Source organism: Pipistrellus hanaki (genome assembly GCF_964339955.1).
Source record: "Pipistrellus hanaki genome assembly, chromosome: 3".
Classification (NCBI taxonomy): Eukaryota; Metazoa; Chordata; class Mammalia; order Chiroptera; family Vespertilionidae; genus Pipistrellus; species Pipistrellus hanaki.
Window position 1 is genome coordinate 6,892,780 of NC_140505.1, and position 26,563 is coordinate 6,919,342.

At 41.6% G+C, this 26,563-nt stretch overlaps 1 protein-coding gene across 3 annotated transcripts in view; it reads left to right on the top strand.

Annotated features, from left to right (window-relative positions):
• The window catches only part of SNX25 (sorting nexin 25), a 93,593-nt gene that overhangs the window by 22,070 nt on the left and 44,960 nt on the right, over positions 1–26,563 (top strand). For all 3 annotated transcript variants that reach the window (XM_084877713.1, XM_084877712.1, XM_084877711.1), the window contains 4 exons: positions 13,912–13,996; positions 18,307–18,523; positions 23,169–23,341; positions 24,565–24,751. In XM_084877713.1, the coding sequence (XP_084733839.1) occupies positions 13,975–13,996; positions 18,307–18,523; positions 23,169–23,341; positions 24,565–24,751 (599 nt within the window). In that variant the 5' untranslated portion in view covers positions 13,912–13,974. The remainder of the gene's footprint in view (positions 1–13,911; positions 13,997–18,306; positions 18,524–23,168; positions 23,342–24,564; positions 24,752–26,563) is intronic.

The following is a 26,563-nucleotide window of genomic DNA, read 5'->3' on the forward strand; positions in this document are numbered from 1 at the left end:
AGTATGTTTACCTTGCTATAGAAGCTACAGGGCTATGCCCTTGTTTGCGTCTCTGGTAAGACAGCCCTTACCCTGTGTTTGTGGCTCCTCTCCGGCTGCCTCCGAGCAGTCCCTGCGGGCCCAGGGCGTTCTCTCCCAGCTCAAAGGCTGAGTGTCTTCTTCCTGCCAGTCAGCTCTGGCACATGGCACCTGGGGCTGCGTGCTGGCTCTGCCACTTAAGACATGGAATTAACATCTCAAATGATCTAGAGATGTCACTGTATTATTCCTGAGGCAGGTAATTTACTCCCCCCCCCCCCCCCCCCAATTTCCCCCCATTTCACTGAACCTTTCTGAAGTTTTGACCCCTAGATAAGCTCGGGAAGTTGCTTTGTTTTCCAAATTTGATTTTAGGTCATTCTTGATCTCTCTCTCTCTCTCTCTCTCTCTCTCTCTCTCTCCCCCCCCCCCCCTCACACACATACACACATCCACTCTTGGCAGTCTCATCTTTGAGCCTCCTGTAATAACCATCTCTACACTGAGGATTAGAGTTTGTTCCTCAGGCAGATCTCATTTATTCAGCTACTTAACTTGACATTTCCACTTGGCACTCACAGTGGTGCCTGAAATTCAAAAAGTCCAAGTGTCCCCCTTCGCCTCCCATTGTTTCCTGTCAGTGACTACACTTCTGAAAGTCAGGTCCCTCCGCCAGAAGCCTATGAGTCCTTCTTGACATCTCCTCCCTCCCCAGATGCATTCCATGGTCAAGTCCTGCCTTTGACCTCTTGCATCTTGCATCCATCCACTTTTTAAAATCCTCAACAGAGGTATGCTGATTTAAATTGATTTTGAGAGGGAGAGAAAGAGAGAGAGAGATCCATGTGAGACAGAAACATCGATCGGTTGCCTCCTGTATGTGGCGTCCATACTGGGGATGGAACCTGCAGCCTAAGTATGTGCCCTGACTGGGAGTCCATCCCACGTGTATGGGATGATGATGCTCCAGCCCACTGAGCCACCCAGCCACGCCTTTCTAGCTCGTGTGCTTGGTCCCAAGTACCATCTGTCCCACCTGGAAGGCTGCACTAGCCTCTCCGTTGGCCTGCTGCCTCCTTGTTGGTCCTCCTTCAGTTCATTTTTCAAAAACGGCAAACCCAATCACATCCCTCTTCAGCAACATGTTCAAAAGAACCCAGCAGTATCTTCCTGTTCTTCCCAGCTCTTCAGCCTAATCTGTCCGCCTACATTCATCCCTCACACGTCCCCCTCAGTCCTCAAAGCGCCAAGCTCCCTCCGACCATGACTTCTTTGCCTGTTGCTGCCTCTGCCTGGGGAACCGCTGCCCCTCACCTAGCGGATTTCTCTCGCTCAGACTTCCGCCATCGCTTTGCAGAGAGCTTTCCCTGCCTCCCCACTGAATATATTCTCATAGCACCGTCTACCTTTCCCCATGGTACTGACACAGTCGTAACTTCATCCTCACGTGGACGAGTCTTCCTTTTTCATTAACCCTGGAGCTCCATAAAGGCAGAAACTCCCCTTGGTACCTTTAACACCCAGCAGGATTTAGTAGGGAAGCAATAAATATTCCCGGAGGGATTTCATGGGGCATCCACATTGAGAGGATGGTGTTGGAGCCAGTTGTTGGAATTTGAATCCTGGCTCTGCCCCGATAACCCAGTGACTGAGGGTAACCTGCTGAAGACTTCTAGGTCTCCGTCTCCTCATCTGGAAAATGGAGATCGTAAATATCTTCAGGGGTTGTTTGGAGCAATGTCATAGTATTTAAAATACAAATGCTTAGTGTTTATAGAAGTGCTTGGAATATAGAAAGTGTTAAGTGGTAGATTTTACAATATTTTAAAAAAGCTTTTTATTATAAAATAAAAAATACAGAGTGAGAAAAATCACAGAAAATAAATAGATAGTTGGGTGAATGATTATAAAGAGAAGACCCTTGTAACTCCCCAAACCCCAGTGTCAGCCCTTCCTGTTCTGCCTAAGTAACTCACCTTGACTTTACAGTAACCATTTCCATGCATGTTAGTATAATTTTGTCACTCAAATGTGCATCTTTATTCTCATCACCCATTAAAAAAATGTTTCTCCTCTGCTCTTTTTTTCTCTTTCCAATTTATCTGTTGAAGAACCTGGAGCGTTTGCATGACCTAAAGTCTGGAGTTTGCTGAGTGCACTTCAATAATACAGCTCAGCATGATCCTCTCCCTTTTGTATGTCCTACAGGTTGGCAGCGGGATCCAGAGGTTTGATCAAACTTGTGTTTGATCCCTTTGGCAGGACTAGGCAGGTGGCGATGTGACCTTTCATTGGGAGCACATACTAACTGATTGTCTTTGTTATATGAGTAGCTGTTGATGCTCAATACCTAAATCTATTATTTGTTGGGGTGACAAAATGATGTTTTACTGTCATTTATTTTGTATGTACTTGTTTAAAAGAGACACATTTACTTCATGTAATATTTGGTTACACAGTGGTACAGTTCATCTAAAAGCAGAATAAATGCTAGATTCTTTCTCATTATCAGTGTCCAAGGTAATGAGTTGGTTTCCCATCGTCCTCTGAAAGTGATCAACTAGTTGTATGTTTTAAAAAATAAATTATGAGCGCATGGATTTGAACATGTTCGATGGGTTTCAATCAGCTGTAATTATTCTCTTTTGAAGCTTACGTAAGTCCATCTTTGGCCATGGAGCCCTTTCAAGTTGGCTCCTTAGTCCTTTTGATATGACCCTTCTAGTCTGAGAATTTTCTTGTATCTGGTATAGTAAGATATTTCAGGTTCATTTTGCATATTCATAATTCCGCTCACACCTGGAATTAGCAATTTCTTTAAAAAGAGCCCTGATTTCTTTTCATGGGAAATGGTGTTTCAAGAACTTATTCTGCCTTAGCTCTGAGCGGCACAGCCGCACCCAGACCAGCTGTTCCATGAGCAAGATGTTTTGTAGGATGAATGGTTGTCCTGGTTTGCTTAGAATTGTCTTGGTTTTAGTGCTGGAAGTCCTGGGCCCCCAGGAAGAAAAAGAACTCGTTCTAGATGTTAGGGAGGCTCGTTGTTCTGGGCTTGGTCATTGTTTCTTGGTCTTCTCTATGAAGACATATGGGGGGAATCAGTCTTCTACAGATAACAATCACCCAATAAATTTTCATACTATGTTCTTCACTTTTATTTTTTTAAATTGATTTCAGAGAGGAAGGAGAAGGAGAGAGAGATAGAAACATCAATGATGAGAGAGAGTCATTGATCAGCTGCCTCCAGGATGGAGCCTGCAACCCAGGCATGCGCCCCAACCAGGAATTGAACTGTGATCTCCTGGTTCATAGGTCGACACTCAACCACTGAGCCACATCAGAGGGCTATACTGTGCCTTCTTAAAGCCAAGTAACACTTATTTTTTTTTTTTAAATATGTTTTATTGATTTTTTACAGAGAGGAAGAGAGAGGGATAGAGAGTTAGAAACATTGATGAGAGAGAATCATTGATCAGCTGCCTCTTGCACACCCCCCACTGGGGATGTGCCCACAACCAAGGTACATGCCCTTGACCGGAATCGAACCTGGGACCTTTCAGTCCTCAGACCGACGCTCTATCCATTGAGCCAAACCGGTTTCGGCCATGTAACACTTATTTTTAATAGTGCTTTGTAGTCAGCTTCAGCATTTGCTTGTCAAAGCCTATTTTGGCATTTTTAAAAAAAATATATATATTTTATTGATTTTGTACAGAGAGGAGGGGAGAGAGATAGAGAGCTAGAAACATCGATGAGAGAGAGAGTCATCGACCAGCTGCCTCTTGCACACCCCCTACTGGGGATATGCCCGCAACCAAGGTACATGCCCTTGACCGGAATTGAACCCGGGACCTTTCAGTCCCCAAGCCGACGCTCTATCCATTGAGTATTTTGGCATTGTTAATGGGTTCTGAGAGATGGCTTTGGTCGTCTCAGTTTGATTCATTTTACTCTAACCTCTATGCCTGTGAACACAGTAGGTAAATAGGTATAGTAGAAAAGTCATACTGTGCTAGAAGTCATAAAGTGAGGCCTTGCCTGGCCAGCATGGCTAGTGGTTGAGCGTGGACCTGTGAACGAGGAGGTCACAGTTTGAGTTCCGGTCAGGGCACGTGCCCGGGTTGTGGGTTGACCCCCAGTGTGGGGTTTGGATAGGCAGAGTGGGCTTGCTTCTCTTGCCTGTTTGCCCAAGGTGGGTCATTCAGGGCATTTGCTTATAACTGTACTCTGGGGCAGTTTCCCCATTAAATGTAACGGAAATCAGTATCAGGAAATAGAATGGTTGTTTTTCTTTAAAGAAGCATGTGTAGCCAACTTAAATTTCTAATAATTGTTTATTCATTGCCTGTACGCAGTGTAGAGTGTAGAACATTCCAGGAATGCAATAATGTTTTGTTCAAGCACAATATTTAAAACGATCTCTCATTAATTTAACTGACTTCTCTTGTCTTTTAAAATGATTAATGATTTGGTAGTATCATTGTGGAACAGAAATGCTATACAGAAAGAGTTCATACTATCTCCTTTCTTTATGAGAATACAAATGAAGCATTATATTTAGCGTTTCAGCTAACTAAGGAAAGTTGAGTTAGGAAGGATTCCTGTGATTCTGCTCCCAGTTTATGTAAATGATTGTGGTAGCCCCACCCAAGAGGCTCAGTTGGGTAACTGTTATTCTCTACGCAAAAGGTTGTGGGTTCATTTCCCAGTCGGCACATAGGCTTCCGGTTCCATCCTGGTCAGGGCACATACAGGAGGCAACCAATTGATGTTTCTCATGACAACCATTTGAGTGTTTCTAAGTGTGGTCTAAGGGTCCATAAATAGTTCAGCAGTTTTTGTAATTTTAAAAATATGGTACTTAACATCCTGGCTGGGTAGGTTAGTTGGTTAGAGGGTTGTCCCCATATGCCATGGTTTGGGGTTCCATCCCTGGTCAGGGTATATACTAGAATCCACCAATGAATGCATAAATATGTGGACCAACAAACTGATGTTTCTTTCCTCTTCCCCCATTCCTCTCTCTCTCTAATAAAAAATAAATAAATTTAAAAAATTGATTTATTCAAAAGACACACCTAATCTTTCTGAATTAAGACTCTTGGGGATAGGATCTGGAAATGTGCATTTGAAGAAATTCCCTAAGTGATTCTTGAAAAGTGAGCGGTGTGTTTTCAAGCCATGGCTAGGGGCTTCCGGATGCCACCAAGGACCATTTAGGACTCACTATGTTTATACACCTGCGTGCTCAAGCAGGCATCTCTCTGCTCTCTCTACTTAGGGGTCTATGTCTGCTGCACACGGCCTATCTTTATGTCATCTTTCTTTAGGGAGGAGGCTTTATTCTTTGAATTTCCATGCATTTATGTTAGGTTGAAATTGAAGAAACACGTTATCTGATCTAGATCTAGTCTGGGGAAGATAGCTTTAACTCACCAGTTGGAGGGGATGTAAAAATCAGCCTCTTTGAGTTGGGAATGTTCTTTCAAATTTATGCAACTAGTATTTTAATGGCAATAATTCATCTCACACATCTCAGTATCTTGTACATGTATGCTATCTGGGCCACTTTAACTGGAGCTCAGTTTTTTGCTTCCTGGAAATTATGGAAATAGAGATGCCACTGATTCAAATTACCAATGTAATATTTTTATGACCAGGTATTAAATATTTTATCATCAGTTTTTAGTTAAAAGCTGGTCAACAAATTAATTAGGAATGGTATCCTGGTATTCCAGGACAGTAATGGAGTATTAAAAAATAGTACTTGTTCTCATTACTGAAGATCTCTGTGAAAAAGCCATTCTGTGTGACTCACCTAGTTATTGAGTTCCATGAAGGCTTTAAAGCAGGAGCAGCCATGCTGGTTCCTTCATCATTTGTATTCAGTGGTTTCAGGGAGAACTCATGAAATGAGAATATTTTTGTAATATACTTCAATATTTTGAACTTCTAGACTCTTCTGAAATAATCTTGTGAATTGACTGTATATTTGACTAACTTTTATTTCATGACATGGGGAAGAGCAAAATGTAAAGATAGCAGAATAGGAAGGATATTAGAATTCTTAAGTACAGCTTCACACAGTGCTATGGCTCATCAATTACTCAAATATGAGCTTCCATCAAGAACAGATTAAGCCTTTTAAGCATAGAAAGTGTATTTTATTCACCATTGTCTCTTTAGTATTCAACTAAGTGGCAGACACACAGAGTCCTCAGTCAATATTAGATCATTGTATGAATTGATGGAAATATGATTCATATTATGGGAATTTATGCTTTCCCTTATGAACTCAAAATTACCATTTATGAAAGTGATAAATGGTTAGATAATTTTATTACACAAACCTTTCAGAAATACAAAAAGCTAATGCCAGTTTTCAATTGCCTTTCCTAAGCCAATTTGCTTTTCTTCATTCTTCTCTTCTAGCCCTGGTATCTGTTCTATATTTGCCAATTTGGGCAAACTGCTAACTGCCTATGTACTTTCAAGTGTATGTTATAATTTCATTTTCCAAATCTGTGTCTGATTTGAAATACTAGTATATTTAAATTTCTCTTGTAATCAAATGGAGTGTATTTTCTAAGGATCTTAACATTTGAGTCCTTGACATTAGAAATAAGACATATTTCCCCCCCATGAATCTAATTCCTCCAACTGAATGGAAAAGCAATCTTAAGAATATTAACCTACCTCAAAATCCACCTCTATTGATCAGTTAATAGATATTTTGTCTTTTTGTTAATAGTCATTTTTTTTTTTTTTTAGAAAAATTTGTTACCAAGGAACATTACTAAAGAACTCTTCTTGAGACAGTAAAATGTGAAAGGTCATAGTACAAATCACATGTAATATAACTATAATCATTCTTTGGGGAGGTAGTTAACCTTGTAAAAAATCTAGACTATGGCTTTTGGAACCATAAAAACAGCCTATATTTGTAAACTGCTTTATAATATTGAAAGTATTTTTATGTGCATCTTTCTTCTGGAATTGCATACTAATCTTTTAATATAAATAGGGTAGCCATTGTTTAAATTGAAATGAATCTCAGAGAATCAGACATGTTCATTATAACTCAGCAAGAAAATGACAAAGATCAATTCCAGCCTATTTTGGAGGTCTTAATTGAGTGCTCTTGCCACTCTAATGTGATATCATATGCTTTTGACATAGTAATGACAGGAGGATTGTGCCCCAGCATAAAGCACATCTTTAAACATTTTATTTTATTTTTAACATTACCATTGATTTCCTCTTAAAGCACGTCTGATTTTCACATTTGTTGAGTGAAAAGATGTAATTGATATTATACCCTTTCATAGGATCCAGTCTTAAGATCTATCCTGACTGATAATTATCTTATAGAAATATAAACAGAACCTTGATTCCTACATTTGATGCAGGTAGGGAGAGTTGGCCTTTAGCCTGACCACAATTCTTTGATGAATGGTTTAATAAGCTACAGAAGCTACTGATAATCTAATTTAACATTCATCTCTTGCCAAGTTCGTGTTAGGAAAACTCATGGTAGGGATTATATTTCTGGAGGCCACATTGGCTTGATTTTACCACCTAAGTATTTCTCAGGGTAGAGAATGCCCAGACCTGCCAATAATTCTTGTGTCTGTTCTCGTTTCCTTGTCTGGAAATGCCTGCCCTGCAGTGTTGGGCTATCAAGGTTCATAGTTTAGGGTTGGTTGAAAAGGCTGAAAGGGGATCTTTTCCAGATCACCTGTGCATAGTTTGTGCTTCATACTATGGTCCTAATTTTTTTTTTAAAGATACGAAAATGAAAAAGTATCAGTAATCTACACTAATAAAAGAGAAAATGCTAATTGTACCTTTACTACGCCCACAGCCGATCTGAGCAAGTATGCAAATTAACCCAGCAAAGATAGCGGTTAATTTGCATACACGGATGGAGGGAGGAGTGAAGACTGAAGACAGCTTAGAAGGAAGAGGGAGGAAAAGTGGAAAGCAAGGTGGCTGCCAGAGAGAAAGCGCGGGCGGGGCAGGGTGGGAGGCAGCGGCAGGGCAGCGTGGTGTGCGCCAGGGGGCAGGGGGAGCGGGCGGCAGTAGTGTGCGTATCCACGGCGGCCGCTTGCAGGAATCTTAGTAATTTATAATGATTAACGTGTTGCCAGGCATTATGTGTATTCACTCATCATATGTACTCACTCATTGCTCACAACCCTAAGAGGTGGGTATATTGCTATCTTTATTTTACAGGTGAGGAAATGGAGGTAGGGAGAAGTAGGTTGCCCAGAGTTACATAGTAAGTGTCGGAGTCATCGGAGGAGGAGGAGATACACCAAAATAGCAATAGTGATTATCTTTGGATGATGGCATTACAGATTCATTATTTTTCTCACTAGATTATTGGTTTAGTATAAAAGAATATATCTCAGAGCAGCCAGATGGAAGAGGCGTCCAGGGCAAGGTATGGGGAAGGTGTGTGGAGTCCCATGTCCTCCGAACATGCCACTCTCCGGCAGCTCTCTGAACCTCATCTTTCTGGAGTTTTTAGGAGGCTTCAGTAAAAGTACAATTGGTTGAACATTGGCCATTGGAGATTTCCATCTAATTCTCTATATTTATAACATAGAACGTGTCTCTGTTCTTTATGTAGTTGGATATAGCATTTGAAAAAGAAATTAAAATATGTTTTGGACCTAGGATAAATAATATGAGAACATTTACAGGTTTTAATTTTAAAGAATAGCTTCCTTTTCTTATATCTAAAACTAGAGGCCCGATGCACAAAGATTCCTGCAAGAATGGGCCTTCCTTCCCCAGGCTGCCACACACTGCCTTCCCTCCAGCTGGAGCCACCTTTCTGTCTTCTCATGCTGCCCAGAGGCCTGGAGCTGCTGGTTGTAGGCAGCCATCTTATGAGACTGTGATGGTCATTTTGCATATTACATCTTTATTATATAGGATTATATAGGACTGGAGGCCCCTTGCATGAAGATCTGTGCAATAGGCCTTCCTTCCCCTGGCTGCTGGCACCTGGGACCCAGGCCTTCGCTCCGGTCACAGTAGAGAAGTCTGGTCTCGAGGCTAGGCTTCTCTGCTCTGGCTGCAGTTAGGCCTCTTCAGTCTTTAGTCGTTCTCAGTCTTCAGTCTTCACTCGGGCTGGAGCCTTCAGTCTTCGCTCCCTCTATGCCTGTGTATGCAAATTAACCTGTCAGCCTTGTTGGGTTAATTTGCATACCCATTCCTGATTGGCTGGTGGGCATCACGGAGGTATGGTCAATTTACATCTTTCTCTTTTATTAGTGTAGATATGATAATAGCTACATATGGCAGTATGTGCCAGGCATTTTGCTGAGTGCTTTCGGGAGCGAGCAATTACAGATTAGATGCCCACAGTAATGGCTAGTGGTTTGGCCCAAGCAGTGTAAGCAGTGTTTGGATTAATAATAAATTACTTTGAGATATCAGCTAAAATTCTCTTTTTTAAATATATTTTTATTTATTTCAGAGAGGAAGGGAGAGGGAGAGAGAGAGAGAAACATCAGTGAAGAGAGAGAATCACTGGTAGGCTGCCTCCTGCATGCCCCACATGGGGATCAAGCCTGCAGCCCGGGCACATGCCCTTGACCGGAATCAAACCCAGGACTCTTCAGTCTGCAGTCTGATGCTCTATCCACATGTGTCAAACACAAGGCCCGCGGGCCAAATCCAGCCCGCCAGGCCTTGCAATGTGGCCCGCACCGCGCTGTCATCACTGCACTCCGCTGTCAGTTTATGACATTGTCAGTTTATGACTGTTCAGTAAACCATTCGGCCCGCGATTTAGGCTGGATTTTAGATTTTGGCCCCTTCTTTGATTGAGTTCGACACCCCTACGCACTGAGCCAAACCAGCTAGGGCTCACTTAAAATTCTTGATTTCCATTCTTCGGAAAAGAATTGGAACACCTAACTGCACAGCAGCAGTAACCCCCCTAACTCATTTATATTCCTTACTGGCTCCTGCTATCTTTTTTCTTCTCCGGACCCTGAGTTAGTTCTTTAATCCTCAGAGTGTTGTACGCCCACTTAAGCTAGAGAGGAAGCGGCTGGGTCAGGGATCGCCGTTAGGAGAAGGTGTTGTTGGACTTGGGAGCGGTGTGCTTTCCGCTCTGCCTGCTGCCCTCATAGCTCTGGGGCGTGGCTGCTCACCTTCCAGGTTGGGCATGGCTTTTATTGCTAAGTCACCACCTTAGCTAAATGAGATGGCTTTTCATGTTCCTTAGTCCTTCCTTACCTTTCGGAGAAGGAACAGATGTGATTCCTTCATTGCTTTGGTTTGAAGTAAATTATTTTATGAGGCCAAGGCAGAATAGGATTGGTTTGAAAGGAGCCATGACTTTGAGAGCATAATTTAAGGATGAGAATGTTTGTCACGAGATCCCAGTAGATGGTCAGATGCTGAGAATATCTGGAAAGACTCAGCCATGTGACAGCTCCGTGTGGTTAGTGTTGGCGATTGGGGGTTTGTGTTTGTTTTCTCAGGATAAATGACTATTCCACTAGTTTTACAGTGAATTATACCTATCACTTCTTCACATCTGTAAAGAGCTTTTCTCTTTAAAACAAATGCATTTAAAACTGTTTAAGTGTGTACGTATGTAATGAGAGAGAGAGGAATTTTGAGTATTGGAGTATTCCAGTACTGGACAGAAAGGGATGACCAGTCACGCGCTGGCTGTCCCAGCCCATCGCGCTCCCACAGGAAGCGGCACGGGAAGCAATGTCATATTTATAAACAGTGGACAATGCGCTCTATGTCTTGGCCAGCTTCCAGACAGTTCCTGGCTGTTGCTAATGGTGTCAGAGTGCCCAGGTCCCTGGGCATGGATCCTCTGTGGGTGTGGTTTCCTCAGGAGGCTCTGTAGCTAGAACACATCCCCGCTCCTCAGCTCTGACACGGACACCCGGGGTGTGCTGTGCCAGTGGACTAAAAGCTGATGCCCAGGAGTAAACAGAAAGCCGATATGTTCTCAGGAAAGGGCTTTGGAAATGGCATGGACCCTGTGGTGATGGGGATCTGGTTACATATGCGTATTAGAGACACGCTCCAGGGTTTTGTTCAGCATTTCTGAAATGGGCATTTCCATGTTGAGATCTCTCCTTTTCTTTCTTCACAGATTAAACATGATCTTGGCAAGCCAGGTTTTCACCTAGGTTTAAATCTTAAAATTAAGACAGATTTCACTTATCTTAGTTACATTAAAAAATAAGGCATATGTTTTACATGACCAGGGTACTGATGTACCAAAGCCTTCTGCGAATGAGTAATGTGGTATGGATACAGAACACGGAACACAGGAGCTGATCAGAGGACTTTGAAAGCCCTCATTTCAGAATTAGGATGTTGGAGATTCTGGTAGTGGGAAAAGCCCCACACGTTTCTTTCATCTTCCCTAAAAACAGCATTTTCGGAAGGTGAGTGTCAGGCAGAGAGGTAGGCTGCGCCTGAGGAATGAGGCTGTGTTTGTGCAGAGAGGAGAAAGTGTGCATTTGCCTTAAAGGATAGGTCTTTTGAGGAAGTCTCTGCATGTGGAGTTTCTTTTTTCAAATCTATAAATAGAAGGAAAATGAGGGCAGTGTTTGCTCACTGGCCTCTGGACAGTAGGAATCTATTTACATTTTGCATTTTCTCCCTCCCCACCTCTTCTCCCCTTATCTCCCTTCCTCTCTCTGTTCCTTTTCCCCCTTCTTTTCTTTCCTTCCTTCCTTTTCCTTCCTTTTTTTCTTTCCCTTCCTTGGATGATTAGTAAATGGCATGTTTGTGATCTGAAAGAAGTGAAGTACTGTATGTAGCGACTGACACGTGTGTAGGAATTTAGACATGAGGAGATTCTGGCTCCATAAATATTAAATCCTTAAAAAAGGAATCTCCATGCGTAGTTCTGCAGTTATCTTTGGCCTGGCATGTTTTCTGTTGTCTTCCCTTTCTCCGTATTTACAGACTCCCCATCAGGCTGTGGGACGGATGGAGATGAAGAATCTTGTTTGGGGATGGGGAAAGAGAGTAATTCTTACTCAGATACGGACAGCAGTGACAACATATGTTTATATGTTTTATATCTAAGTTTGAAGCAGACATATGGCAAGAAGTAGTAGACCCTGACTAGGCAGACAAAAAGAAAAAGTAAAAGTTAGAATAAAAAAATTCAGTTTTGAAGGAAGTTGTGAGGATAGACACAAGCTCAGAGTATCTGCTTCTCTCCCAGCCCTTTGAGACAGTTTCCATTTTAAGAGCCCACATTGTGGAACTTCTCAAATAAGTGTTATGTGACTTAGGTTGTATCACCTGATTAGTGCTGTACACTAAAACGAACATACCTGTATTTGGGAAGCTATACCAGACTATCTGCCAAAGGCTTGAGAAGTTGTGATTGAAGTTATTTGTCGCTATAGTGCTCTAAAAATATTAAATCTAAAAAGCACTTGAATTTTAAAATTCTTCTCAGTTTCTCAATTTTCCCCCTACAAAATAAATTTTTAAAAAATGACAATAAAATGTACTGACCACTTAATTTTATAGCAAGTTACTCAGGGACTAGAAAATAGTATTAAGTAACCGAGAGTGTATTTCTTTTATGCATTAAATGGCATTTGTCTATAGGATTATGATTATTTATAGTTTTAAAAATATTTCTTGAGAAAGTATTGAATATTATGTCAAATTGTAGCATAAAAGAATTCTTTTCTTTCCTGAGTGTAATTGTACACTTAAGGCTTTTAAAAGTATTTCAACTAAGGGATGGTAAAACTATGGCTTTTTGTTTGTTTTTAGTAACAGTGATCATAGAAACAGATGGCACTCTTGGCATCTGACCAATGGACAGTGAGAGGTAGCCGGAACTATAAATGGTCTCCTCCGGGTTGGGTGGCCCAGGCTGGGGGCTGATTGGATGCCCTGCCCGGGGACAGTGATTGCCCCAGGCTAGTTGGTCGGATGAGGGTGGTAGTAATAGTAACCATTTATATCTCCTGATGTGCCAGTGCTAATGTTTATGGAGCCTCCTCCCCTCCAAAAAAAAGAAACCCTACATTTTCTTAACATTACTTAGTTAACTCTTTACCCATCAAAACCAATATGTGGGCCGAAACCGGTTTGGCTCTGTGGTAGAGCGTCGTCGGTCTGCGGACTGAAAGGTCCCAGGTTCGATTCCGGTCAGGGGCATGTACGTTGGTTGTGGGCACACCCCCGATAGGGGGTGTGCAAGAGGCAGCTGGTCGGTGTTTCTCTCATTGATGTTTCTAGCTCTCTATCCCTCTCCCTTCCTCTCTGTAAAAAATCAATAAAAATATATTAAAAAAAAAACCCAATATGTGGGCCCAATAACATTATACATGTTTTTGATCATTATTGTATGTGATCAATTAAATTTTTTCCCTCTTTAATGTATTCTTACTAGCCTGATAGTGGGATTTTAATTCTCTAATTCTCTCTTTCATGCCCCACCCCTTTATTTTGCCAAGCTGTATCTTTTTACAACTAAAAAAATTTTACATTTTTAAAACTTGCTGTTACATACATATGGAATAAGAAGTTAAACCCTGTGCCTCCTAGAGAAAACCACATAGTTTGGTATATGTGTTGCCAAACATTTTGCATGCTTTTGTACTTTCTGCCATTCTGTTGATTTGTTTATTTCTATATTTGCATCATACTGTTTGGATATCTGAAACAGAAAAAAAATCCTTCCTTAATTGTTTATTTCAAGTAATTTTTAACTAAACTAAAACATTTAGCTGCTTCCCCAAGAGAACTTTATAATCTGATAAGTGAATCTTATTGCTTGTTTAGATGGTATTTCATACCCTTGGTTTTATTTTCATATATGATTTATTAATTCAGTAATCTGTATTTTTTCTTCTTACATTTCAGAGTCCTGTGTATGGAAATTCACATGAGTCAGTTCAGTCTAGAAGGGTAGTAATTTCTCATAATATGGATAAAGCTCTGAAAGAAGGTAAGGATGGAATGAGAGTACATAATTACCATATAGAGCAATTCATTATATTTATTCTAAAAGGAAAATAATCTCTAGCAAATTTATCTATCATTCTTGTCTGAGTATAGCATCAAGATTTTTTCCTCATGAATTTTTATTTGATGACCAATTACATCTGCATTGTGTAAAGTCTGTAGAACTCTTCATCTTGAAAAATTGAAACTCTATACCTATTAAACAATTCTCTCTCTCCCTTCCCCAGCCCCTGACAATCTGATTTCTGTTTATGAATTTGACTTTTAAGTTCCTCACATAAGTGGAACCATATAGTATTTTTCGTATTTAGCTTATTTAATTTGCACAATGTCCTCAAATTCATTAATGTTGTAGCATGTATCAGCATATCCTTCCTTTTAAGGCTCAATAATATTACACCCTAAATAAACATATCATGCCTAAGTACAGAGAAACTTCTAAGTCTTAAAAAATTAAAGAAAGACCATGTTTATAACAGCATCATGTTTATAACAATAGCCAAAAGGTGGAAGCAATGCTAGTGTCCAAGGATAGATGATGAAGGAATAAGCAAGATGTGGTATATACATGAAATGGAATATTGCAATAACTATGTATAGTGCCAGTTAGGGTACTGGAAATATCGAGGGGAACACTGTGTAAAGTGCATGACTATCCAACTACTCAGCTTTATACCCAAAAATCAATGCAAAATAAGATTGGAGGAAAAAAGGGAAACACAGGAAAAAAAAAAAAAAAGACACAGAGTATGGCCAAGAGCGTGCCCTTCTCTCACTTAGATTGCTGTATCAGTGACAGCTCAGTCCCCAAATCAAACTAAGCAAACGTAGAATTAGGCTTCAAGTTGCTGTTTTACCAAGATTAATTCAACGTGTATATTTTAGTAATAAAGTATATTAATCACATGGTCCTTGCCAATATATTAACAAACAATATTGCAAAGGTTTTCTACACAATAAACAAAATAATATATATATATATATATATATATATATATATATATATATATATATATTTTTTTTTTTTTTTTTTTTTTTTTTTTTTAAATCCTCACTTGAGGATAGGTTTTTTATTGATTTTACGGTGAGGAAAAGAGAGAGAGAGAAACATCCATGTGAGAGAGAAACATCAATCAGTTGCTTCTTATATGCACCCTGACGAGGGATCACACCCAAAACCTAGGTATGTTCTCTGATCAGGAATTAAACACGCAGGCTTCTGGTATACAGGACTGAGCCACCTGGCCAAGGCAACAAAGTAATTATTTAAAACTAGAGGCCTGGTGCATGAAATTCCTGCACTGGGGGTGGGGTGGGATCCCTCAGCCTGGTCTGTGCCCTCTTCAGAGTCCGGGAGTTCTTGGGGGATGTCTGACTGACAGCTTAGCACTGCTGGGGAGGCAGGAGAGGCTCCTGCCACTGCTGCTGCGCTCACCAGCCATGAGCCTGGCTTCTTGGCTAAGTGGTGCTCCCCTTGTGGGAGCACACTGACTACCATGGAGAAGCTCCTGGGTTGAATGTCTGCCCTCTGGTGGCCAGTGCACGTCATAGCCACAGGTTGTTCTGCGGTTCAGCCTATTTGCATATTAGCCTTTTATTATATAGGACATTTCATTGAAAACCAACATGAGACGAATTAAAAACAAAATTGCCTACTAAACATTTTGGACATTTAAATTAATAAGGAATTAGAATCTAAAAATGTGTCCAGAAGGCTAAGCTGCTAAACAGCTTTGAAAACATTTAGAAAATATGTAGTGGTAATAACTTGCATGTCTAGAATATTTTAATTTACATTTCTAAACTTTGGGACCAGTATTTAATTGAAATTCTGAATATTATTAGCTATTTTTAGTGGACTTGCCTTGATAAAATTGAGGGTCTTTTGGTATGCTTGTGAGTTATATCAGAGATATTTATTAAGGCGATAGTAATTTAAGTTCAGTTTATATGAAATGTTTAAGAACATTTATTTTAAAATTTCTCCCTGAAGTTAGATTAAACTAGATAACATTTGTGTACCATTTTATCTTTTTTTATTTTATTTCTTTTAGAAAGTATAATTTAAAAGCAGATTCATTTTAAGAGTTGAGTAAATTACAAGGCAGATATGTGTGTCTGCATGTTTGTATGTGGATTTTTTGTTGTCGCTACTAAAGTTGACAACATAACTTAAGATTTATCTTTTAAAAACTTAAGTTTTTATAGATTGAATTACTAAAAAGAAAGAAGTAATAGGCAAGTATGCAGAACAAAATAATATGGTTAGATTTCCTGTAAAGTAGTAAGAATTACTAAGCTTCGGATGCTGGAAGTTTAATGGCATAATCGGAGATGATCAAAGGATAGCATCACTGTGCTTTGTTAGCCAGTTCACATGTAGAAACTATATTGAGGGGTTCAGATACAGTATGAATGATCTGTGTCCATCTGAGAAGTCGGAACAGCTGCCCTCCTGTACCAGATATCTAAAAGTTTTTGCTGAAGTTACATTTCCTGGGAAACTGACAGATACAGAGGGGGAAAAGACTTTAAACGAATCTTTTGACTTACTATTAAATCTCACTATAACAGAAGATAATTATCAGGTCATTTTACAAGTAAACAGACCTCTTAGTTTCTTTGGAGCATGTCCGGAGGAGGTGGTAATGGCTGGTACCAGGCTCCCTCTGGCCGGTCCCAGAGGAGGGAACACTGTCCGGGAAGAGGTGCTGCCATGGGGAGAGCTCCCACCTGGAAGAGCGTGCCTCCTCCCACCGTTAGGCTCAGCTCCCCCGGGGTATGACGCTTCTCCCGGTGTTTGCGGTATGCTGCTGAATGAATGGATCCATCAGTGACATAAACTAATAACCCCAGCTCTTCCCAGAAGATGACTTTCTTCTGCTTACAGATAGTGATTATCAAGTATCAAATTGCATTTTTAAAACTTTACAAACCATAAAGGGCCGTTAGTATGAACAAGGAATTATTTGTTGTCCTTATCACTATCATGAGGCCAGTTTTTGGTTGAGTGGGGACTAGTTCTTTGTTCTTAGAGACTCAGGTGATAGACATTTATGAGTCATGGGGCTCTACCTCTTGGACATAGAAGACTGTGTCTCTGAATTGCTCTGGGGAAAGGCAGAGTTGAAAAAAATGACTTTCTTAGAGTTCACTCTCTTTCTCTTTTTCTTTATGTTTTTATTGATGAGAGAGAGAGAGAGCGCGAGCGCACACGAGGGTGAGAGGAACATCAGTTAGAGAGAAATATCTATTGATTGGCTGCCTCTTGCATGCCCCCTACTGTGGATCGAGCCTAATACTCTGGAGATGATGCCCCAGTCAACTACCCCCCATTGCCCTTCTGCCACCACTGGTCACCGCCGCCCCCTCTGCCTCCCATTTCCACCCCCTCCCTCTGCCCACTGGCACCCTCCTTGGCTGGCCTGGTGCCACTCACTCGCTGGTCCCGCCCCCTGCTGACCAGTCATTCCACTGTTTGGTTGATTTGCATTTTAGGTTTTTATTATCTAGGATTATGGGTTAGTCATTTGGATGCCAGGTGTGGAATAGGTCAGGATCCTAAGTTACGTTTTGTTTCACAGGATTCCTGGGGATAAACCAATGTGTGGTAGACAAGCAAAGCAGGAAATGATGTATGGTCACATCAAAATGAAGCCAAGCCAAGTGGTGTTCGGAAAAATAACCTACTAAAATAAGTAGTGATTATAAATAGCCCAGGCCCTTCAGTGGGAACAGGGTTATATGGCTAAATGTTTTGCTTCCTTGGAGCTCTCGGTGGAATCACACGCAAGCCCGGTAACATTTTTAATTTTCAGAAGACCTGATTTCTTTCAAAGATCGCTCATTGGCTTCCCCTTTTTTTCCTACATGGACTTAACACTGTGTCAGTTGGCAAAGACGTGTGTACAGGGTTGAGCCCCAGTATCAAAGCATGGCGAAATGGGTGAATCTGGAGCTGAGAGGCAACACATGATATAACCTGTACACTTTAGAAGGGTGTGACCACTGTTGAAGATGCTCTGTTTTAGATGGTTTGGCACCAAGGTAGACTATTTAAAAATCGGGCTGTCCAAGAACATCCGGGACATATGGTCACCAGTCACCACACCCCAGAACTTGTAGTTAGATGAGAATATTTCATTTGGAAAGGTTTCAGGGAAGATTGTCTTCTTGTTTTGTTTTCTACTCTCTTCATACGTTAAGCAGCGGGAGGCCAGTCTCCAGTGGAGATGCCGTCTTGGGGTTGCTTCCTTCGTCTGAGTGTTCTCATCGCCCTGTCTGCTCTCGCAGTGTTTGACTACAGTTACAGAGATTACGTGCTGCCCTGGTACGGGAACCTCAGCAAAGACGAGGGGCAGCTCTACAACCTGCTCCTGGAAGACTTCTGGGAGATTGCCAAACAGCTGCACCACAGGCTGAGCCACGTGGACGTGGTAAAGGTTGTCTGCAACGACGTGGTGAGGACCTTGCTCACTCACTTCTGTGACCTGAAGGCTGCGAATGCCAGGTAAACGTTGTAATATAACACCCCCTTCTTCACATGGAGATTCTGCTCTTATTGAGCAAGGGGTGGCAGTCAAGACTAGAATGTTCTGTCTTGCTGACCCTTGGCTTGAAATGTAGACATAGTGAAGGGAATAATTATATTATTGATATATATGATAGAATAGATTTAAACAAAATAACTTTGTAAGAGAAAACCACTTTACAGACTTGTTTAATTTTATAAATAACTTAAAACAGTGAAGAGAATTTTATTGAGTCAACACTCTTTTATTGAGTCATGGATTATTTATAGTATTATGGATACCTAGAAATAGAAAGAACTTTAAAAATATGTTTTTATTGATTTTGAAGAGGGAGGGAGAGATAGAAACATCAATGATGAGAGAGAATCATTGATCGGCTGCCTCCTACACACCCCTTACTGGGGATTAAGCCCACAACACAAGCATGTGCCCTGACTGGGAATTGAACTGTGTCCTCCTGGTTCAGAGGTCGACACTCCACCACTGGCCACACCGGCAAGGCTAGAAATAGAAAATTTAAGCATAAGGTTTTATAGTGTCTGATGTGTGTGTGTGTGTGTGTGTGTGTGTGTGTGTGAGTGTCCTGAAAACTGATTTTTAAAGTAATTTAATATTGGAGCTTGTGGGAGATAATTAGCGACGTTTCCATGTGAAATTGCCAGCATGAGGCTTGTGGCCTTTTGTACCGTCACACTGCAAAGGTCTGTGCAGGAGGCGCTGGCATCCTCATTGGCCGGTGACTCAGACTCTCTTATGGGAAGAGCTGGTGTGTGCGTGTATCAGAGGGCGGGCTCCGTCCTGCCCTTGATGTGCTCGGCGGACCTGGTTGCTCAACATGCTGGTACAGCAGCTGCCGTCCGGGCTCGGCTGATTGCCTCCTTCCCTGCCACGTCTTCTCCCTCCCACATGCCTGTTAGTTTCCAGCTTTCTGCCTCGGTGTTTTGCAAACTTGTAAAAACTGGAACCCATAGTAAGACATACACTTTATATCAGGACCCAATTCTGTGAAACAGTACTCTTACTATATGTGATAATTGGTATTTTTTTTGTTTCTTAACATTTTTTTAAACTGGTGTTTGAGACTAAGTAAATTTTATTTTATTTCTTGTGGGTTACAACTCATGGTTTGAAAACATGACTGAAAAGCAGCGATTCTCAGACTTTTTGGTCTCAGGAGCCCTCTATTTTCTTAAGAGTTATTGAGAGCCTAAAAATAAAAGAGCTTATGTTTGTGGGTTCCATCTCGTGGTGTGCTGGGCCAGCCTCTCCTGGTTTGCGGGAGCTGACTGGGAGTTCAGTGACATCAGGTGGTTAGCGTGCAATTGGCCACGGTGGTGGCGTTTACACTGTGAAATGGGTGAATGCTACAAATCAGAGCTTCCTTTCCTCCTTCGGAGAGCCGGTTGTCGGTTGTTAAACATTTACTAGCTCACCACTTACTGTCCCATCTATCAATATTTACCATGTTAGATATTAAAACTAAGAACTTTAAAGTGCAAGTGTACCCTTTCCATTAACCATGAGTGATGATGTCATCACACATTTCATAGCTTCCGGAAAACTCTGCTGCGCTTGAAAGACCGAGAGCGAAAAAACGTGACATTTTTGTGCTGATATATATACAGTTCTGCTCTCAGAGACCCCCTGAAAGGGCCCTGGGGACACATAGGGGTCTCCGGACCACCCTCTGACTATTGCTGTTTATAAAGAAGCTAACTGCCAGGAAGAGGGGATGTGAACTAATGAGGAAAGTGAGGGTGGGATTGGGGTTTCCTCCCCAGATCTCAGAGGCTCCCGCCTCTCCTTTCCAGGGTCCAGCAGCCCTCGGGCACCTGTTGATCTATAAAGGCTCCACAGTTCTACCCGGCAGACTCTGCCGAGACTTGTTTGAATTCAGTGGGAGCTCATTGTAAAGTAAATCATTTAAATTATGGTCCCGTATTTCAATCAGTGTCTTATTTCCGTTAGAAGGATGGTTGATTTAGATTTGGGAGAAGAACAAGTGTTTAGAGAAATGAGTATTTTTATGATTATCTAATTTTAACGTAAGAATATATTTTTCACTGTGACATTTACCAGTTCCTGAAATTACTGCTTTTGTGAACAACATAAAAATGTTACAGACAAAGCATCAGAGTAAAAGAAACAGAGGACTGGTTTCATTGGAGAAACTCCTTTTCTTTGGGCTTCTAGCTGTCTCCTGCTCAGGGAGGATTTACTTTGCTGATACCTGGGCCTTGCCTACATGTTCTGGTTGATGGTCCTTATTAAAGAAAAGACTCTATCACTGGGATTATGGATATTTTAAAAAGTGCCGGTAGGTCATTGGCATTTTGATACAGATGATCATGCGTGTCCTAGACGAGAACCCTGGAGGACTAATGTCACCTTCTGCTCATCACACATAAGACTGGTAGACAGCTCAGGGTCATTGGGTAGATCTGCCCCTGCCTGCCCCACCTAACCTGTGCCCCCGAACTAGCAGTCTCCATGCATGTGCAGGCACCCACCGAGTGTGAAATGGCCTGGCAGCCCCGGAGGCTCCAATTGAATTGGCCGCTGTCAGACAAGAGAATAACAAATTGCATTAATAAAAGCAACACATCCTCTGGCGGACTGTTAGGCAGAGTGTGGAGGTGGCTTTCCGGTCAGCCTGTTCTTATTTCCAGGCCAACATTCTGTTGCTGCTGTAAGCCCATCCAGATCACATTTAATTCTTGCCTCTGCTTCCTCTTCCTCTGCCCCATCTGTCTTGTTCCAGCAGGTTTCAGGAGAATCTGAGAATGATTGTTTTTTTATGCTATTAAATCGATAGCGTCTTTAACTGTGTAGTGATTTACAGTCCCCGTGTTTTACCAGGCAAGCACCGGCATGCTGCTTAAGGGGGGAGAATAATGTTTTTATTCACATATTTTCCTTCTTTCACTGCAGTTTTTTTTCTCCTCTCATCCTTGCAATCTCTGATTACAGTGTAGAGTAAATCTGTACTTTAGAGTAATTTCTGCTATTTATTACCTCTGTGTTTTGGACCATTCATTTAACCACTTAGTTCCTTAATCTCATCTGTAAAATGCTGGGATCATATATACTTCTTGGTGTAGATGGAAAAATGAAGTAATAGTGAACATATGATATTTACAAAAAAAGTCCTTTTCCTCATTCAAGGAATGAGAACCCAGAAGTAAGGAAAAGGAACTGCAGGAAACAGATTCATACCGATTAAGGAAAGCTGCCAGGATTAGGGCTACAGTCTACCGGAAAGCAAGACGGACATCTGCTGACGCAGAAGCAGCCATTTGACTCGCTATCTTTCTTGGCTTCTGAAGCGATACCTGCTGTCCACATGCTAGGGAGCATCATGGGAATATCCTGCAGGAAGTTGGCAGAGGGTATCGGGGAAGCATTCTCCTTTCCTTTTTCCAGATCAGGCTTGTTTGGCCAAGCTCTGACTGGCTCACTCCAAAGGTGTTCCCCTGGCTGAGCGCTAGGAGGGAGAGGGTAGACGCTCAGTGCAGGAGCTGCCATGATGTGCACTGGCCATTTAAAAAGAAACGGCACTGTGGACCTGGCACCAGCAAACCAACACTTGGCTTCCCCCAAGTCGGACACAGGCCCCGCCACCACCCCAGAGTGATATCCACCAAATTGCAGCCAACGCTGCCAAGACCCCATGGCGTAAAATGCAGCCCACAGCCCAGCCCAGAAACCATTGCTGTGGGTGCCGGCTAATGACGTCATGTAGCAACGCCCGGCTTCCTCTCTCTAGTGACTAGTGCCCTTGGGGTTTCTTCAGCCCAAGAACCCGACTTGCTTTATAGCCAGGTGCAAACATTTTACAGTTCAACTAAATGTGAAGTGTTTTCCCGTGCCTCATCTCATTTGATTCTCACAGAAGTCCTGGAGTAGGTAGATAGGAGACTCAGTAGAATTCTACTTTCTTTTCATTAATAAGACAACGGAGATTTAGAAAGTTTAGAAAAGAAGTAGATTGAAAAGAAGTAGAAATGGTGGAACTTGAAATGACTTCAGGTTTTCTCACTGTGCACAATATAAGTAGTCAAACACTGCTACAGTTAAATATTTAACTTTTTTTTTTTTTTTTTTTTTTTTTTTGCATGTGTGATCTATAATAATAATCTTCTTTGTGTTGATATGTACTGCTGTGTTGCTGACAATTACCTGAAAGAGAAGATGGGGTTCTTCACTGGGGTGGAGAAAGTTTAGCTAAATCAGAAAGCAGGTCTAATGAAGCAAGTTTATCTATATTTACACTGAGTGATCTCTGAACGCATAATAATCTGGCCACTCAGTATATCTATATATTGAGGCAGCCGGGGCCGCAAAGGCCTACCCTTGCACGTAGTTCAGGCATCAGGCCGCTAGTGTATGTATAAATGTGGATGCTGCTTAAGGTTTGAAATCCCAAATGGCCATGCCTTTACATTTTTTCCAGAGTATGTGATAGAGAAAATGATTGACTATTGATATTGTTGAGGAGTGGGCACACCAGTTGAAACTTATGTACTGCCCATTTGAAATATTTTTTACCTAATGGCACATAACCGAATTGTTTCTAGAATTTTCTTTCCTTCCTTTTTCCTCTCTCATGTGTTTATTTTTTAGACAAGACGAACAGCCGAGGCCTTTTGTGCTGCATGCATGCTTAAGGAACTCGGCTGAAGAAGTACGGTTCCTACAGACATGTTCTCGGGTTCTGGTGTTTTGTCTCCTCCCTTCAAAGGACGTCCAGTCACTCAGCTTACGTATAATGCTTGCAGAAATCCTCACAACAAAAGGTAGACTTTCCTAAGTAATTCATATTACTAATGCGGTGATAATTGTGCAAATGCTTGGGCTACACACTTCTAGGACACCTGCATGGACCTTGCATACTGTTGGGCAGAGGAGAATTGATATACTTTCACAGTTTAAGTTTAAATGTCGCTCAGAGAGCACATCATTTGCCCATATGTGATAAACCAGTTTTTACATAACATTACCCAATGAAGAGTACATTTTATTGTTTATTTTGACATAGGACACCCAGCCCTGTGCTCTCCAGAGGGAACCACCCATTTGGGATAGCTTTTGACATATCCAGGCCAATAATAATATAAACATTAGTGAAAGAACATCTATAGTCAAACTCCAGTGTGCATTTACTTAAAATACCTTTCCTATAGATTCATTGATAGCCTGGCCCCTGTGGCTCAGTGGTTGCGCATCGACCTGTCAACCAGAAGGTCATGGTTTGATTCCCGGTCAGGCACATGCCCACGTTGCAGGCTCATCCCCAGTAGGGGGCATGTAGTAATGATTTTCTCTCATCCTTGATGTTTTTATCACTCTCTCTCCCTTTCCCTTCCTCTCTGAAATCAATAAAAATATTTTTGAAAGATTCATTGATATGTAATTTTGTGAACTTGGAATAAATAAAAAGTAGAACTGTACCACAATATAAGGTGATCACTAGAAGAAAGTATATCCAGGGAAATGCTTAGCCAGGATGAGAAAAATGAAAGAAGATATGACCTAAGTTCCTATCTCAGACAACAAATAAATAATGTTGCATTTGATATGCATTGATTATCTCATTTATTATTTCAAGATTAGCCAGCAGTGCCCATTAGCTGATAACTAGTCACCCACAGAGAAAAGGGGACCTTTTGAGCCTAAAGTTAATAGAGTGAATTTGTAATAGTGCCATCGACTCTTTAACAATTCCCTCCCTCAGGTCACTTTCGGCAGTTGGAAGCATGTTGACTTTCCTCTTTGGGCAGACAAATCACATGAGCCTTAGAAAAGAAATTAAAGGAAAATCGATGTATTTCATTTCAATAGCTTTGTTAGCAATTTGGTATAGACAGGCGGCCGTGCATGTGGGCATGTGAGTGTTTGAATGTTCCCCGTTTGGGTAGTTAGAGATGTTTCCCAAATGCAGTTTCAGTTTTATGACATAAAAACAACCCCTCTGAAGGGCACTGCCAGCCATTCTCAGTCGTGCTTTCTCCTCCCGCAGTCTTGAAGCCTGTGGTGGCATTCCTTAGCAATCCTGATTACATCAACCAGATGCTGCTTGCCCAGCTGGAGCGCCGAGAACACGTGAACGAACATCACAAGAGAGCCTACACCTATGCTCCTTCGTATGAAGAGTTCATCAAGCTCATCAACAGCAACTCCGACGTGGAGTTCCTGAAGCAGCTAAGGTATTCAGTCCTCAGTCATAGCAGGAGAGTAGCTCCTCATTACCATCCTCGGCCTGGTGAGGGGAAGAAAAATGTGTTTGCTGGGGAAGCAGAAATAAAGGAAGTCGATAAATCTTACCACTTAGTGATAACTAAATTTATCCAACTTCTCCTTTAGCAGTGGAATTAGATTTTTCAAAGTATAATGTTTTTCAAATAATTAGGTTATCATAGATTGAGAGCTATTTAGTTGTTGGGAGTGTCTGCTCAGCTGCTCTGATGCTTACCTTAGGAAAGCATTGGCAGGAGGTGATGTGTTTATAAACTTCACTGCCGAGCTCTGTACTGCACAGCGGCCCAGGTTTGGAAATAAGGGATTCTTGACGAATGGTTTGAGAAAACACATTTGAAATATACCCCAGGAGTCTCTTTTATAGGAAAGTTCAATCTCACTTATTGTACTTGAGATATTTTGAGGGTGAGTGTGTGTGTTTTTAATTTTTCTTTTCACAGTATATATATATACTTGAATGTTCCCCATTTGGGTAGTTAGAGATGTTTGCAATTTGGTATAGATAGTATGATTATATAGTGCTGGGCAGCTTGCAGGTTTTCTAGGCTTCTGTCTACCCTGTGTCTAGTGTCCCCAGAGGACCATACGTGGGGAAGAAAGGAAGCTCTTGTGTGCCATTTTGCTTCGGATAAGCACTTTAGTAAATCATTGATGGAAAAGTAAAATATTGGCTGAAATTCGATTTTTGGACTATTTGAGGATTTTACATTTGTCTTATATGCCTCTGAACTAGCATCAACATGACAGTGAGTTATAAAAATCTTTAAAAATAAAATTAGAGATAATTATGTAATACTACTCTTGGTGCTCCACCATCATCAGTCATTTTGTATCTGAGAACCGTTCCTCATATTATGAATGAATTTGGTAAGAATTAATGGTTTATCTTCTTCAAAATATACTAATCAAAGGCTCAGGATTAGAAATGCTGTAAATAGCTTAATGTTGGCAGTTCACCATCGAGCAGGAAAATAAGCAGCTCGGTAAGAATTGCCCTTTAAAAACGAAATCATGGTGTCTCTGCCCCAGGGGACTGGGCACAGCCTGCTCTGGCACCGGGGGCATCGGGGTTACCTCAGTCTGCGTGGCCAGCTTCACACGAGAAATTCTGACTACACATTCCCCTTCCCCTCTTTAGATGCATGATGAAACAAAAACAGCACGCGCACTTAAATCTTTCTCAAACATCACCTCCTCGTGCTCTCAAATAGGGCAGCCCTGAGGCTAGCTCCTGGGGGTCCCGGGAAGGCAGGCCTCTGAGCACCAGGGGCCTTCCAGGCAGGAGAAGTGCTCAGAGCAGAGTGGCTTTCTCAAATACTGAGATAATTCACGTGCCAGCAAACTCATCATTTTGAAGCGTATAGTTCAGTGGGGTTTTAGAATATCCAAAGGCTGTGCAGCTGTCACCACTAATTCTCATCTCCCCGAGAAGAAACCTGTCCCGGTCAGCAGGCCCTTCCCACTCCTCTCCTCCCCCAGCGCTTGACCACCACTGCTCTGTCCTGTCCCTATGCATGTGCCTGTTCTGGACATTCATGTCAGTCAGCCATCCAGCATGTGGCCTGTTGTGAATGGCCTTCTGCCACTCAACATGTTCTCAAGGTCCCTCCACATGTAGCATGTGTCAATAGCTAATCCCTGTTGTTGGCTGAATAGTATTCCGTTGTGTGCATACCCTATTTTCTTTATCCACCCGTCAGCTGATGGAAGATTTGGGTTGTTTGCACTTTAGCAAATGCCCTTGCAGTAATTGTTGAGTA